This window comes from Theropithecus gelada, chromosome 15 (genome assembly GCF_003255815.1).
Source record: "Theropithecus gelada isolate Dixy chromosome 15, Tgel_1.0, whole genome shotgun sequence".
NCBI lineage: Eukaryota > Metazoa > Chordata > Mammalia > Primates > Cercopithecidae > Theropithecus > Theropithecus gelada.
The window spans coordinates 49,426,836-49,443,552 of record NC_037683.1 but is presented as its reverse complement, the minus strand read 5'-3'; the positions used below and the strand labels follow the sequence as shown (position 1 = coordinate 49,443,552).

General features: G+C 39.5%; 1 protein-coding gene across 3 annotated transcripts in view; it reads right to left on the bottom strand.

Annotated features, from left to right (window-relative positions):
* Positions 1 to 11,488: 11,488 nt before the first annotated feature.
* TOPORS (TOP1 binding arginine/serine rich protein) overlaps positions 11,489 to 16,717 on the bottom strand; it is an 11,748-nt gene continuing 6,519 nt past the window's right edge. For all 3 annotated transcript variants that reach the window (XM_025358934.1, XM_025358935.1, XM_025358933.1), the window contains one exon: positions 11,489 to 15,259. In XM_025358934.1, the coding sequence (XP_025214719.1) occupies positions 12,320 to 15,259 (2,940 nt within the window). In that variant the 3' untranslated portion in view covers positions 11,489 to 12,319. The remainder of the gene's footprint in view (positions 15,260 to 16,717) is intronic.

The window sequence follows — 16,717 nt, the reverse complement described above, 5'->3', positions numbered from 1 at the left end:
AGCTATTCTGACTTTTAATCTTTAATCAGTTTTGATAAATTGTGCTTCTCAAGTGTTAAAATAATTGGTAAGCCATTAGACTTATGTAGCTCTAATACCCTCATGAGGAAAATGAAACTTAAGTTTAGCCAGTCACAGTTGGCTAACTGGGATATTGGTTGTATTGTCATAAATTTCTCATTTGGATAGTCCAAATAAGGCAAACACTCAAACTTTAACCAATGAAACAATTTCTTTGCTCTGCAACCCCTTCTAACAGAGCCCCAAACCACTTCTGGTTTGTAACTGCTCAATTTATGAAGCACTGCTGGAATACCTTAAATTTTTTTTTGTTTGTTTGTTTGAGACAGAGTCTCACTCTGTAGCCCAAGCTGTAGTGTAGTGGCACTATCTCGGCTCACTGCAGACTTCACCTCTAGGGCTCAAGTGATTCTCCTGCCCCAGCCCCCAAGTACCTGGGACTAGAGCCATGTGCCACCATACCCAGTTAATTTTTTTGTAGTTTTAGTAGAGACGGGGTTTCACCATGTTACCAGGGTGGTCTCGAACTCCTGAGCTCAGGTGATCCAACCCCCTTGGCCTCCCAAAGTGATGGGATTACAGGTGTGAGCCACCACGCCTGGCCAGCTTGAAATTTTAATGTGGAAAAGTTTATATTATAACACAAAGAATTTGATCATTTCCTCTAAATTGTTAAATATATTGGCATATGGTGTTCATGATAGACCTTATTATCTTTTTGCCTTTTTAAAAAATCAGTCTTGGCCAGGCGTGGTGGCTCACACCTGTAATCCCAGCACTTTGGGAGGCCAAGGCAGGCAGATCATGAAGTCAAGAGATCAAAACCATCCTGACCAACATGGTGAAACCCCATCTCTACTAAAAATACAAAAATTAACTGGGTGTCATGGTGTGTGCCTATAGTCCCAGCTCCTCAGAAGTCCGAGGCAGGAGAATCACTTGAACCTGGGAGGTGGAGGTTGCAGTGAACCAAGATCGTGCCACTGCACTCCAGCATGGCGACAGAGCGAGACTCCATCTCAAAAAAAAAAAAAAAAAGAAAAGAAAGAAATTCAGTCTTGCCAGGGATTTACCAATTGCATCTTTTCAAACAACAAATTTTTAATTCAATAATTTTAAGAGATAGGGTTTTGCTGTGTCATCCAGTAAAATGGACTCCTTTGATGTACATTAATCAAATATAACTTTAACTTCTTTTAGCTATAACTCTTTGTATTCTTTTAGCTGTAGGTCTCTCTCCATACACACATATACATATATATTTGTATACACTCTATATATTATTTTATTCGTGTGTGTGTGTATTTAATGGTTGCACTATGGATTACAATGTGTATCCTCAACTTATCTCGATCTATTTAGAACTAATATTGTACCACATTAGGTAAAATATAAGACCATCACAACCATATAATTCCACCCCATCCTTTTTGCTATCATTGTCTGAAACTGTACTTTTATATATGTTATAAAATACATACTTATAATACATACAATATAATACATACAATGTTATAAACCTTGTTATAGCTTGTTGTCTTTTAAGTAAAATAAGAAAAAACATAGTTTTTGTTTTTCCATGCTGTTTGCTATTTCTAGTGCTATTCATTGCCTCTGGTAAACACTCGTTTCCATCTAATGTCATTTCACTTCTATCTTCTCCAATCTGTTAAGGCTTCCAGTAACTTTTTCATTTCAGGTTTTTGTTTGTTTATTTGTTTGTTTGTTTTTTGTAGTTCTAGGATTTCCATTGTTTCTTTTTTCTACTTCTCATGTCTCAGCTGAGAACCACTATCTGTTCATTCATTATAACCATGTTTTCCTTTAAGTTCATATACATATTTCTAATAGTGTCTTTAAAGTCCTTGTCTGCTAATTCCATCTCAGAACCTGCTTTGGTGACTGCTTTTTCTCTTGACTATGGGTTCATTCACATGTCTAGAATTTTTTTTTTACACTAGATGCTATAGATGTATTATAGAATCTCTGGATTCTATTATTTTACTCTCAAGAGTATTACTTTTTGTTCTAGCATTCCACTGAATTACCAGTGAATCACTTTAAACTTACAAAGGCATTATTTATACACTGTGGTAGGTCTGTTTCAAGTTTTGCCCTTATTGCAAGGTAAGTACTTAGTCCTAAGTCATAGTCTTCCACAGTAAGCTGTGGCCCTGCATGGGTTCCAGTGAAAAGTCCTACATGTTTCTCAGCCCATCTAAGTTGGTGGGATTCAACCTCCAAGTTCTATATTCCCTGTGGTGGTGGCGGCTGAAATGTATCTATTGAGCCCTTTGAGCTTTCCAGCTATTGCTTACATGGGCTCTTTGGGATCTTTCCTGCACATGTACATTTCAGGGTCAGGTAAAGATTTGAGTAAAAGTTATATAAAAACTTTAGGACTTGTTTTCTGTGTCTACTTTCTGAAATATCTCCCTCAAAATGCAGTCACTCAGCAGCCCCAGGGTCCATCTTGTGAAACAATGACTGTGGCTCTCTGCTTGCATTCTATTCTCCCTATGTACTAGGGATGACCCTCAGATGAAATGCCAAAGAAACTGTTCTCATACAGTGTTATCTCCATCTTTCAAGGGTCTAATTCCCTCCAGTTTCTGCTTTTTGACTGCCCTCCAGTACCTTCAAGTTCTTTATACCCTTATGTTTTATCTATGTTTATAATTATTATCTCATGCAAGCTACTCTGCCAATACCTGGATTTGGGTTTTAGCTGAGAAAAAGAAATCAGATCCAAAATTCCTTTAAAAAGGTAAAGACATGCCTCCTTCTATGCTACTAGTGGGAAATAATGTATACCTGAATAACAACGGATTTAGAAAACATCAACAATTATAATATAGATTATATCTGAAAGAACTGAAGTTCCAGAAATGGAATCATTTGACAGATTCATAGGTAAAATTTGACCAAGGCCAGGGAAGAAGGGGAGTGTCACAGAATGGTAAGATCTCAGTCCTGGGCTTAATACCTAGATGATTCATTGATAGGTGCAGCAAACCACCATGGCACACATTTACCTATGTACCAAACCTGCACATCCTGCAACATGTACCCCAGAACTTAAAAATAAAAATTAAAAATTAAAAAAAATCTCAGTCTTGGACCGTCTCCTCACCTGGGCATTAATTTACTCAGCACATTTACAGAATATCTACTGTATGTCAGGTAGTGTGAAAAACACTAGATATATGGAGATAAGTGGAAAAAAATCTCTGTCAAGAGCTTAGAGTCTGATTGAAGGAGGAAGAAGACACAATAAAGATGTAAAAACACAAACAGTAACTGCCAAATGTGAAGTGACATGGAGGAAACTATTTCAATACAGTGGTAAGGGAATACCTTTCTGAGGAGGTCACATTTCAGCTGAATCCTGAAGATTGAGAAGGAATTAGCTATTCAAAAAAAGCAGGTAGGCGGGGCACGGAGGCTCACACCTGTAATCCCAGCACTTGGGAGGCCAAGGTGGGTGGATTATTTGTAGTCAGGAGTTCGAGACCAGCCTAGCCAACATGGTGAAACCCCATCTCTACTAAAAATACAAAAAATTGGGTGTGGTGGCACGCACCTGTAGTCCCAGCTACTCGGGAGTCTGAGACAGGAGAATCGCTTGAACCTGGGAGGCAGGGGTTGCAGTGAACCGAGATCATGCCACTGCCCTCCAGTCTGGGCAATAGAGCCAGACTCAGTCTCAAAAAAAAAAAAAAGGCAGGTAAGGCAGGTAAAGGGGTATTCCATACAGGGAGACAGAATGCACAAAAGAGTTTAAAAAAAAAAAAGTGAAAAATGCAAGATGCTTGTAGCTGGAACTCTGTGAGCGAGAGGTAAATGGTATTGCGGCGGAGCTGAACCAGTAAGCAGCATCTTTAATGCAAGGAATGAAGTGCAATGAGAACATACTGTAGGGTTTTTGTTGTTTTTGTTTTTCGATTTTTTTTTTTTTTTTTTTTTTTTGAGATGGAGTCTCGCTCTTTCGCCCAGGCTGGAGTGCAGTGGTGGGATCTAGGCTCACTACACGCTCCGCCTCCTAGGTTCACACCATTCTCCCACCTCAGCCTCCTGAGTAGCTGGGACTACAGGCACCCACCACCACGCCCAGCTAATTTTGTTTCTGTATTTTTAGTAGAGATGGGGTTTCACCATGTTAGCCAGGATGGTCTTGATCTTCTGATCTCGTGATCCGCCCATCTCGGCCTCTCAAAGTGCTGGGATTATAGGCGTTAGCCACCGCGCCCGGCCATACTGCAGGGTTTCAAGCAAGAAATAACATAATCTGATTACATTTTTTAAAAACTTCTCTGGCTCCTATCCAGAATGAGATCAGTTGGGAGGTGACTCAAGTAAGATGATGAGAGGCATAGATAAGGACATTGTGGCAGAGAGTGTAAGAAGTTAATTGAGATATATTTTAGAGATAGGATTGAGTGGCTGGCAGATGAAAGGAATAAGAAAAAATTGATACATTCCAGGTATCTGGTTTGAGCAACTAGGAGAATGGTAGTACCATGACTAAAGTGGAGAATATGGCTTTAGAGCTTACCACATTCTAGTGCGGGAGACAGACAGAAAAGTAGATGTTACATAGTAATAAGTGCAGTGAGGAGAAATAAAGTAGAATAAAGGAATAATGAGTAATGGGGCTGCTTATATTAGATGAGTTGGTCAGATCACCATGTAAACAAGCTCAGGCCAATGTGCTGGAGGATAAGAAAACACATAGAGCCCAGTAATCCTGGCTGAAGCCTTAGAGCAGCCGACCCACAAGTTGACTGAAGACACACAAGAATGGCAGTCAAGACAATCTTGGCAGGCAGTATCTCTAAGAACTACTATGATGCAGATACTGGTTTTGGTAAACAGGCAGGGTTTGTGTTTGATCCTGTGCTGATCATAACTGCCCAGCCAGTCACTCAATCCTATCTCTAAAATATATGGGTGGTAGAGAGAAATAGGAGGCTTGAGGAGAAAAAGGTGTAAAACAGCCATTATGTGAAATACAATGAGCAAGAATACTACAAAAACTTGCCCTCTAATGTTGTACAGCATAGGAAGCTGATATACACCAATCTGCACAGTTACCAGTTACTGATTTCCTTCACGATACTTAGAAGCATGCGTGTAGGCACAACTGAAGAAATGGGTTCATCCAGACTGAGATCTTGCCAGGTAAAGTGTTAGCCAACTACAGCTTGCATGCCAAATCTGGCACATGGCTTGTTTTTGTACAGACCAAAAGCTAAAAATTGTTTTAACATTTAAAAAGTGTTGTAGGCCAGGCATGGTGGCTCACACCTGTAAACCCAGCACTTTGGGAGGCCAAGGTGGGAGGACTGCTTGAACCCAGGAGTTTGAGACCATGCTGGGCAACAAAGCAAAGCTCCACCTCAATTTGAAAAAAAGTGTAGAAAAAAACAAAGATTATGTGACACAGCCTGTGCATGGCCCTAGAGGAAACGTTTCCCAACTCCTAAAGTAGGTAAACGATGAAAGAAGGGCAAGCGAGTTGGAGGGTACTGCAAGGAGAGTGATTAAAACATTATCTGGAAAATCATAACTGGACATGAAGGAAAGCAAAGGAGAGTGACTGATAGAGTAGAATCTAAAGATGGTACTTCCCGGTCATATATTCTGTCTAAAAATCCTACTAGATTTCCTTGGAGGCAGCTTAACCTGCTCCACCAAAGCAGCGGTTTCTAATATAATGATCACATGAGGGTAAGAGTAAGGTGCCCCCAAGAACCTAAAAATAAGATTAACCTCTCAAAAAATCTGTTTACATTCCATAGTGACGAGGGCACTGTTTTAGATACAGGAGACACAACATAAAATTGAAGAGGCAAATAAAATATATGGGAAACGCTTATTGGCCTCTTTTGAAAGCTTCTTTTCTGTTGCCAGCCAACTTTTCATGTTATGTTCCCTAGTATTCTCACTTATGTCTGCTTCTCTTGCTCTACCTCCTCTCTCTGGAGTATCTCATGCTCCCACAGCCTCAGTACTACTCTGTTTCACAGCAACTCCTAAATCATTTCTCTAGCCCCAACCTTGCCTCCAAGATTCACACTCCAATTTTCAGATTCCCACTGGAAATTTTCCTCCTGATGAGTATCTTCTATTTCATCTGTGATAGTGGGAATGTTGTATACCTCTACTGACCAATGCGGTAGCCACTAGCCTCAAGTGGCTATTTAAATTACTTAAAACTAAATAAAATTTAAAGTTCAACTCCTAGGTTTTACCAGCCACATTTTAAGTACTCTATATCAACATGGGGCTAGCAGCTACTATAGCACAACTCTAGGCTGCTTAGTTTCAAACTGAACTCATTTTCTTCCCCAGACTATTCCTGTTCCTGTATTTCTCACCATAGATACTGGTATCACCATGCATCTCTCATTTGGAAAAAAAAAAAAAAAAAGGTCTGGTCATCTTAGACTTTTCCCTCTCCTACACAGCCCATCTCCATCTAAATTGTACCTAAATATTGTCTCGTGTACCTCAGAAATCTCCAATCTAGCCCTTTCTCTGGATCCTTATTATCCCTGTTCTTGTACAGGCCCTTCTGATATCTGGTTTGAGCTACTTTTCAGAGCTTTTTTTTTTTTTTTTTCCTTTTTTTGTGTGTGAGACCCTGTCTGGAGTGCAGTGGCCCTCAAGTAAGATGATGAGAGGCATAGATAAGGACATTGTGGCAGAGAGTGTAAGAAGTTAATTGAGATATATTTTAGAGATAGGAAATATATCTCTACTACTTGAAGCTACTGCAGCTTCAAACTCCTGGGTTCAAGCGATCCTCCTGCCTCAGCCTCCCAAAGTGCTGGGACTGCAGGCATGAACCACTGCGTCAAGACAAGAGCTTCTTAAAGTCTTTTTCTGAGGCTTTCCCTACTCCAAACCTTATGCTACATTACTACTAGTTGTTTCTTAGGAACAAATCTGATTGTTCCATTCCTACCTTCTTTAAGATTCCTGTTGGTTCCATCCTATTCATCCTTATATCCCTAGCATTTAGAATACTCTTGGACTCTATGTACTCAATGCCTGATGAATAAATGAGTTTTCCACGGCACTCCAGCCTGGGCGACAGAGCAAGACTCCGTCTCAAAAAAAAAAAAAAAAAAAAAATGAGTTTTACAGATAGAAAAGCAAAGGGATATCCCCTTGTCCAGGAGAGAACTATTTACCTATTTACAGTGCAAATAGTCATGCAGATAAGCCGGAACCAGCCTACTCCAAGCAAATTGTACAAGATCCCTAACTTTGCCCCCTTGTGTCTATATAAATTATATTACCCAATGTTCTGGAGCAACCACAGTTACGGATTCTACAGGTAGGAATTTGGCTTCAGAGCTTAGCCTAATTTGAACTCCATTTCCTTGCCTCTTGCTTTCTTCAAGGACAGATCCAATGGTATTTATGATCACCCAATATCTTTGTAGGTAAAACAGGAAAGAACTTACCAATTTTCGTGACATTGTAACAACTAATCCTACTGTATTTTTAAAAATGGCCATATCCCACAGTTTTCTAATAACTGATTTAGGTTTTGACTAAGAACCAAGAATGAGGAAATAATCGTTTATTCAACACATTTTAAATCTTCTCTGCATGCCAGCTGCTGTGGAGGAACACAAATATAGTTAAAGGAAGATAAAATCACAACACAACTATTTTCTTCTCCACCCTGTATCTCCTGCCATCACAGAATGTTTTTCTTGTTGAGGATATACCTACAGCCTCGCTGATCATTATTCTCAATTCCAGTTACCTTCAGCTCCACCTGCTTCAATTTTAGTCACCTACTTCCAACAATACCTACAATTAGGCACTCTCTAAAAAATATATATATATATATTTGTCTTCTTACTCCTGCCCTTGTATCTACTGGAACCCCATTGGAAAATGAATCCCTTGATAATCTCTCTGTTCTCCAAGTACATTGGCCATCTCATAGCTTCACTTCCCTCCCTACTCAGCCCAGATAACAAAATGCATCAATTCTGCTACTCTCACCACTCTATCCCTCAACTCCTTTGCCCATCCTTTTACTGCTGACATCCAGAACATCTAATAAATCCATCCATTTATTCATTTGCTCAGTACAAATACTAAATGAATACTATAGGTCCAACATTAGTTTCTGCTTCTTCCAATGCTGAATGCTGGTGGGACAAAAAGAAGTCACAAATCATAGTGTCCCACAAATTTAAATATCCCATCTCAGGTGAGGCCTCAACACTAATCAGCGATTCTTAACCTTCTCTTTGTGCCTTTCAAGGGGCGTTTTTTCCACTCCTCTCAAACTCAATCCTACTCATGATCCAACCTTTTCAGAAGATGGCATTCTTTCTATTTCATAGACAAAGGAGAGGCTTTAGGGCATGTATTACCTCATCTTAATGCATCTACCCACAAACACTTTTTTTTCTGTTTTTACCTCCTGCCGTTTTATAGTAAGACTTGCCTTTGCTTGTCCATTGCTAATTTTATTTCTCTGTGCTCTGGACCATCTTTCCCATTCAGGAACTGTTTCCTTAGTCAACCTAATGAAACAGTTCTCAAGGGGCTCTCTCCCAAAAAAAGGCTCCTCTCTCCCTCCCATTAAGTTTCAAAACAAAAAACTCTTTTGATTTTATACCCCTCTAAACTCTATATACTCTTCTAAATGGTGCATCCACACTGAATGCTGAGGAAATCAAGAGTTTTGATAAAGGGAAACCTCTCCCTCTCCACTTCCCATTCCTTGCCCCTGTTGGTGGGAATACTGGGAGTGGCAACAGCCTAAACCAGATCACACTTGGGTTCCAGCACCCCCAAGTGCCTTCCAAAAATTTTTCTGCATCCAGAAATGTGCTACTGGCTTGCTCAGCATGTCTACATCCTACACTGGCAGGGGACTGCAATTATTCTTCACAAGGGAAGAATTCCCAGCAAGTGTGAGTTGTCAGCTTGCCTCCTGTAAGCCCCTTTGTGCACACTGCACATCTTTACTACAGACTGGATGAGTTAGGGAGGCCCTTTAGATTGGCTAGCCTAGAAATTTGGGACTATTGAACTTCATTACTTGGACTAGGAGGTAAAAAGTAGTAACAAATTTTCGTGTTGTGAACCTCAGGATCATGATCATGAGTAAGCAAGCATGAATGGTTTAGTTATACTTCCTTACACAGATTAAATGACAAAGTCACTACACTGAGAACCCGAGGTAAAATAAAATGGCATGGACACTGAATTCAGATGAACATATTAAAAGAATATACTATTATTCTAAAAGTTTATAGCAGGCCTGAGCCCATTTTCAAATTTTCCAGGTCCCATTCATTCAGTGTTTTAAGCATGTCGGTTGTCAAGCAGTGAAAGAATCTAGCAGTACACTGATACAGTTTCGCAGAACTTTCCGACTGGTGGGAGATAAGACATTTAGTAATCAACTGCTAATTGTGATGAGTGGTCTGAAGGAGCCTGGAGTTGTCTGAAGCAGTTTTGGGGTGGTGGGAAGAGGGCACACTTTTAACAAATCTAGTTTAGCCAGGGTGGAGTTCAGTTTCCAGCAGAAGAAAACTGCCACGAATGAAAGCTCTCATGTAGTACAGAGCAGCACCGCCATAGCCCTGGAGCAGCCTAGCGTGGCATGAGCCCAAATGAAGTGACAGAAATGCTGAAGATGGGCCAGAGCCTAATTAGGCAGAAATCTATAAACCATATCACGCTGTTGGATTTTTTGTCTGCTTTTAATATCCTAAGAAAATAGGAAGCTACTGAAGGATTTTAAGAAGCGGATGAAATGAAATTTTCATTATCAGGGCACAGATCAGCAGGGCACGGTGGCTCATGCCTGTAATCCCAGCACTTTGGGAGGCAAAAGCGGGCAGATCACCTGAGGTCAGGAGTTCGAGACCAGCCTGGCCAACATAGTGAAACCCCATCTCTACTAGAAATACAAAAACTAGCCGGGCGTGGTGACAGGCATCTGTAATACCAGCTACTCAGGAAGCTGAGATAGGAGAATCGCTTGAACCCAGGAGGTGGAGGTTGCATTGCAGTGAGCCGAGATCATGCCACTGTACTCCAGCCTGGGTGACAGAGCAAGACTGTCTCAAGAGAAAAAAAAATCTTTTCAGTGCTGCATCACAAATGGATGGGGGAAGGAGTGGGTGTAGACCAACAATGAATGCAGGCTGACCATTATGGTAGCACAGATGAGAGATCTTGGCTACCCAGATTGGATGTGGATGGTATAGACACAATAGAAATATCATAAAAATCATTAGTGCTAAGGATTTGAAAGCTGAATGAGGGGGGCTGAAGGGCAGGGATGAATCAAGACTTGGCAATTTTTGGCTTCAACACCCAAAAGGATGATGGTGCCATGTATTGTTTTCATTAAATATTTAACGGAAAACATGATGTGAAATTACCATGTGGAATAGTTTTTTTTTTTTTAATACTTAAGAAAAATTACACTGTAACTACAATTTCAAATGTGTATTTCTTGATCAACTATAGTCTTCCCACAATTTCTCAATGTCTGAGCTTACTTAAAAATTGCCAACATCAATTTTAGATTCTCCTTAAACAATTTTCTACTGTCCTTAGGATAAACAGATTCTAAACATGGCCTACCAAGACTGTTCCCACCCTCTGTCCTTTGTCTAATCCTGCTGTTAGTTCTTGGAATATACTAGTCTCTTCATCAGCCTTTGAATCCTTTGCCAACAGCAATTCCTCCCCCCAGTTAATGCTGGCTTGTTTTCTAGATTCAACTATTACTTCCAATCATGATTAGGTTCCCATTCACTTCTAAGGGAATTATACTTTTTCCTCAGAGAACATATGATAATGTTATACTTACATAAATATTTGTCTTAACAGTCCATAAGCACCATGAAGGCAAGGAGCATATCTGCTTTGCTCTCTTGATAAAACTTAGTGCAGAACCGCCGGGTGTGGTGGCTCATGCCTGTAATCCCAGCACTTTGGGAGGCTGAGGCGGGTGGATCACGGTCAGGAGTTCGAGACCAGTCTGGCCAACATAGTGAAACCCTGCCTCTACTAAAAACACACAAATTAGCCGGGCATGGTGGTGCGTGTCTGTAGTCCCAGCTACTCCGGAGGCTGAAGCAGGAGAATTGCTTGAACCCGGGAGGCAGAGGTTGTGGTGAAGTGAGATTGCACCACTGAACTCCAGCCTGGGCAACAGAGCCAGACTCCAACTCAAAAAAACAAAAAGCAAAACTTAGCAGAACCTGCCACATAGTAGGCATTGCAATTTCTACTGAATAAAGAATGAATATGGGAACAAGGCAGAGGCAAACTGAAGGCTGAATTAAGATTCAACTCAAGCTCCACTGTTCAGTGGCAATCCTACATCAGCATAGATGTAATTTTATCATCCCTAAAACAAGAGAAAACATAACCACTTTATATAAAAGAACTACCAATGTAAAATAAGTATGACAAGGATTTTTCATGTTTATTTAGCAAGTTAAATGCTGTTTTTACTGATGATAAAAAGCAAATGAGATACTCAAAAAACTAAAATAATTAAAACTATAAAGTATTTGTTCACCTGAAGGTCAGTATTTATGAGATAATTAAGCCCTTAGCTACTTCCAAGATTTTAGCTTTACTGAAATAAACTTAAAAAAAAAAAATACTGCATAGGAAAATGTCTGATTCTTGTTTGAAAGTGTGTTTTATTTTTCTTTTGTTGAATACACATTTGTTTTACTAGCAGTCCAGATAAACAAGTATATAAAGGAAATAGTAAATTTTTATTTTGGCAGAAGATAAACTGTGCAGATTAAAATGCCTCAATTTAACCTGAAGAAATGGTTTTGAATCATATAAATTTTTAAGAAAAATAAAGACTGTCCAAAGGGATTCTCCTAGCTTATAACACATTTCCAGAATAACTCTCAAAAAAAAAAAATTCAAAAATACTCATTGACTACCTTAAAAATATGTCAATACCGTATGGCTTTATGAAATAACTTCTAAAATTTATATAATTTTTCTTATTTAAAAAGGACCCCAAGTTTTAAATAAACTGCTAGCAGTATCATTTTCTTCACTTAAAAGTGCATATCTTTGAGGGTGGGACATACATTTTGAACAAATAATGATTTTTACAAATTAACACCAAAAAAAAAAAAATCACTTAAAATATTGTGAGGAAGAGAGTTTTCGCCAAACGTCATCTTTAAATAGACTGCAGTAGATGACATTGTTCCTTTTTTCTTTTTATACCATCAGAATTCTCAATGAAATGCTTTGGCCAGTTTTAAGACATATCACAGTCTCTACCAAGACATACTGACATTAATGATGTCCGTGGAGATGGCAACTGCCTTGATGGCTCAGTTTGAATAGACACAATGTTACTGGGCTGGTTCCCCAAATCAGAAACAAAGGTGCTCTCTTCTCTTACATCGAGAGTTTGTTCAACTGAAGCTGCTGGAGATGGAATATTATCTACAGTTTTGTTGGCATTATTCAAGTTGTTACTAAGTGTAGCAATATCACACTCCTTGTCCAGCACACCAAATTCATCTTCTATTGTAACTACATCTTTAGTTTCAAATGGTTCCAAGGAAGGAGCCAAAAACTCATTTTGTAGAGGGTCTTGAGGACCACTATTGTCACATTCTGTATCCTCCTTTATTTCAGAATCCTTATCACTGTCACTGTCGATGGTAATTACAACTGGGGAACGTGAAGCATTATCTCCATGGTGTTTCTTATGCTTCTTCTTATGTTTCTTCTTTTTCTTTTTATGGTGTTTAGTTGTATCAGTAGCTTTTCCTTCATAGACTATCTCTACACTTAGGCTCCGGGTCCTCCTTTTTCTCCTTTTGTGTTTTGTCTCTCTGTCTGATGATCGGCTGTCCGAAAAGGTATCACTCTCATTTTTGTAGTTTCCATCCAATTTTGATGAAGATTTTTGGTAATGACTGTCCTTTGCTTTAGAAGCAAATTCACGAGATGGCTGAGCCACTTCGTTAGTACCCTCCAAATGCCGTGTTTTGTATTTTCGTTTCCCTCCAGGCTTTTCATTTCTCACCCGGTCAGTCCCAGTAGATGCAGTCCTTGATCTGTTACTAGACAGGCTCCTTGATCTGTGCCTTTCATAGTAGTAATATTTCCTCTCACTGTGATTATTTTTTTTCCTAGCATTTGTTCTTTCAGAAAAGGACTGAACTCTAAATTCTGGACTTGAAGACTGTCTAGAATAATGAGCTCTGGACAGAGTCCTCCTCCTGTAAGATGATTCATACCCATCCCTGTCCTTGTTTCTACTGTAATAAGTATACTCCCATTTGTATCTGCTTCCATAATTATTTCTTAAATAATAACGATCTCTATTTCTGCTCCGTGATCTTCTTTTACCATGATCACTGCTACGAGACCTTGATCTGCTTGTGCTTTCACTACTTAGAGACAGAGTTTGGCTTCTTCTGGACCAACTGCTATCTCTAGTTCTTGATCTCTTTTTGTCTCTTCTCCCTCTAGGTCTGCTACTTTCCCTGCTTCTGGATCGTTTACTTTTCATCCTTTTCTTCCCATGATGCTTTCTATGATTCTTCTGATCATGCCCACTTCTACTCTGAGAACGTGAATCTGAACTTCTTGATCTTCCCCTCTTTCTGTGTCTATGATTATATGGAGAATATACTCTGTCTCCTCTTACAGATGAGCTCAGGTTTCTGGGAGATGACAATGACGTAGATCGTTTCTCTTCCTTCTTTGATTTGATTCTTGTACTAGAATCACAATGACCTTTATTTATTTCTTCATCCTTTCCAAGGACAGAGTGTGGAGATGAGCATCTACTAACATCGCTATCACCAGAACTGTAAGATTGCTCCTGTTCTTGTGTCTTCACTGTCTCCATTTTCTCATAAGAACCTAAGTCCTCAGAATCAGAGGACAGTTCAACAAGTTCTGGGGTCCTCTCAGCTAGTGGTTTAACAAACCCAACAATGACACAATTATCTGAAGAATCATCACTGTCATTATTTAGGTCCTCATTGGTTTGTACTCCTTGTATCTGAGACGTGGCTCCTCCTGTGACAAGTTCTTCATCTGAACTGTCAGAAGTATTTAAAAGAGAAGACATAGTAACGTGCACCTGCTCTGAGCTTGAGTAAGATGGTCCTGGAGTTTCATCATCCCATGGTGCCTGACTAACAGTGGCTACATTAATATCCAGCTCTTGGGTCTCAGCCTCATCTGGAGATATTGTTATGACTGAAGAATCAGAATGGCTGCCTTCTTCATATGAAGGAGCAGGGCAATCATAATTGGCATGCTGGTCAAAGGCTGCCATGTTAAAAGGAGATCGGGCAAAACTGATAAATTCATGTATAAAATGCTCAGTTCGATTAAGTAAAAATGGTCTTAAATCAGACACAAATGCCTGACTCTCCAAGTCATAGCGAGTAACGTTACTCATGATAATATGCTGGACAATATTCACTAAAGATCCATGAGCTCCAAAAAGAACTGTAAGTTCACGTTTTAACCAGGGGACTAATCTGTGAAGGCAAGCTGGATTTCTACGGAAAAATTCAGCTGAAATATCCCTGTAGCGGCCACCATCTTCAATATTTCTGACTCGAGCACCAGCACGATAGAGAGTTCGTCTAAAATTAATAATATCTTGTTCTTGAATTTTCCGCAAAGATCTTTCATCTGCGGTAGTTGGCCTTCTTACTGCAATCTGTCTCATAAATTGAGGAATTTCAGCATCTCTAGGTCTTGTTGAAATGCCTAACCCTTCAAATAGTACTCCACTGTCTGGTGGAGTTGTTGTTCTTCTGTTCACAGGACCACTAGGTGAATACACAGAAGCATTTCGTTCCCTCGTCAGAGTTGTACGGTAGCGAAATCGTCGATCAGGGGTGACAAAAGAACCATTATACGAAGGCCTTAGGACATACTCCTTGAAGTCATCTTCCGCCCTCACAGAATGGAAAATAGAATCAAAGGGCTGTTTACATAGTGGACATTCAGCTTTGTTTTTTGACCACTCCTGTACACAGCGAAAACAGAACTTATGTAAGCAGCGATCTAAGTAAGACACATTATCAAATCTATCCAAGCATATAGGACACTTAGAATCAGGAGATGCATCAGCTGGTACTGTCTGTTGCAATTTGCTAGTGCCAGCTTTAGGTGAAAAGTTGTCCATTTTAAATTCCTTAGCAGCTGATGCCATTATCTGTAAAAGGGAAAGAAATATATCAGTAACCTGAAAACAGACGAATGACTAAATAGTCTCAACAAAAATGCAAATAAAGACCTTGAAACATATTTTGGTGAAAATACTTAAGTGACCCATTACTTCTGTTGTATTATAAAGGGGCACTGTAGCATAGTAATGTAGTGGTTAAAGCATAAGCTCTGAAGTCAGATTTCCTAAGACTGAATTCTGGTTCCACACTACCAGCGTAATTATGTGCCAGTTAGTATATCTGTGCTTTAATTTCATCCGCAAGTCAGTGATAACAGAATCTGCCTCACAGGGTTTGTGAAGATGTAAAAAGCCCTTAGAAAAGGCACCCAGTACATAGTAAAGTTCTCAAATATTATTTAACACTCTACTAATCTTTTTAAAACCAATTTGAGAAATATCTGACATAGACAAAAAAAAAGTACCAAATATCCATGTATCCACCACTTATCTTATGCCCCTTATCTTCCCCTCCTATCACTCTGTAGAAAACAAAAAACAAAAACACCACAGTCCTCAGTTGATGTTATTTCTATGTACGGCTTTACACCTTTCATATACATATGCCACTAACAATACAGACTACTGATTTATCTGTGATAGTATTTTATATGTACTTTTCTAAAACAACTTTGGTGAGATATAACTTACATACCAGAAAGTTCACCTGTTTAAACCAATCCTATGGTTTTTAGTGAAAGGTTATTTTTTCAACCTTAGAAAGCTAATTTTTAAAAAGCACAGGAAACTTTTAGTGAAGATTAAATAATAAATGAAAAAGCAGCCAAGAGGCAGTGCCTGGCTGACAGCAGGTGCTGAGTAAATGTTAGCTGTTATTATTACTACACTGTATTACTGTTATTACTACACTATTATATTCAGTTTATCTCTCATTCCTTTCAGCATTCCCAATAAGCCTTCCTTTAGCTTTTTTTCTTTAATCCAAAAGTCAGGCCACAAAATATCTTGAAATCATGTTTTCGGTCCCCTTCCCTATTATCCTTTCCCATAAGGATGACTAGAATATTAAAGATTAGTTTGTTTTATCAGTTTACATTGGCTCAAAACTTTGCTAGAGCTGAAATCTAGTACGCATTTTAGCTTTATCTCATAAACCCCAAAGCTGCATTTTATACTAACCATTTTGAATATATTGACTACTGGGGGGCCGGGTGCAGTGGCTCATGCCTATAATCCAGAACTTTGGGAGGCCAAGGCAAGCAGATCACCTGAGGTCAGGAGTTCAAGACCAGCCTGGCCAACATGGTGAAACCCCGTCTCTACTACGAATACAAAAATTAGCCGGGCATGGTGGCAGGCACCTGTAATCCCAGCTACTTGGAAGGCTGAGACAGGAGAATCGCTTGAACCCAGGAGGCAGAGGTTGCAGTGAGCCGAGATTGTGCCATTGCGCTCTAGCCTGGGTGACTAGAGTGAAACTCCGTC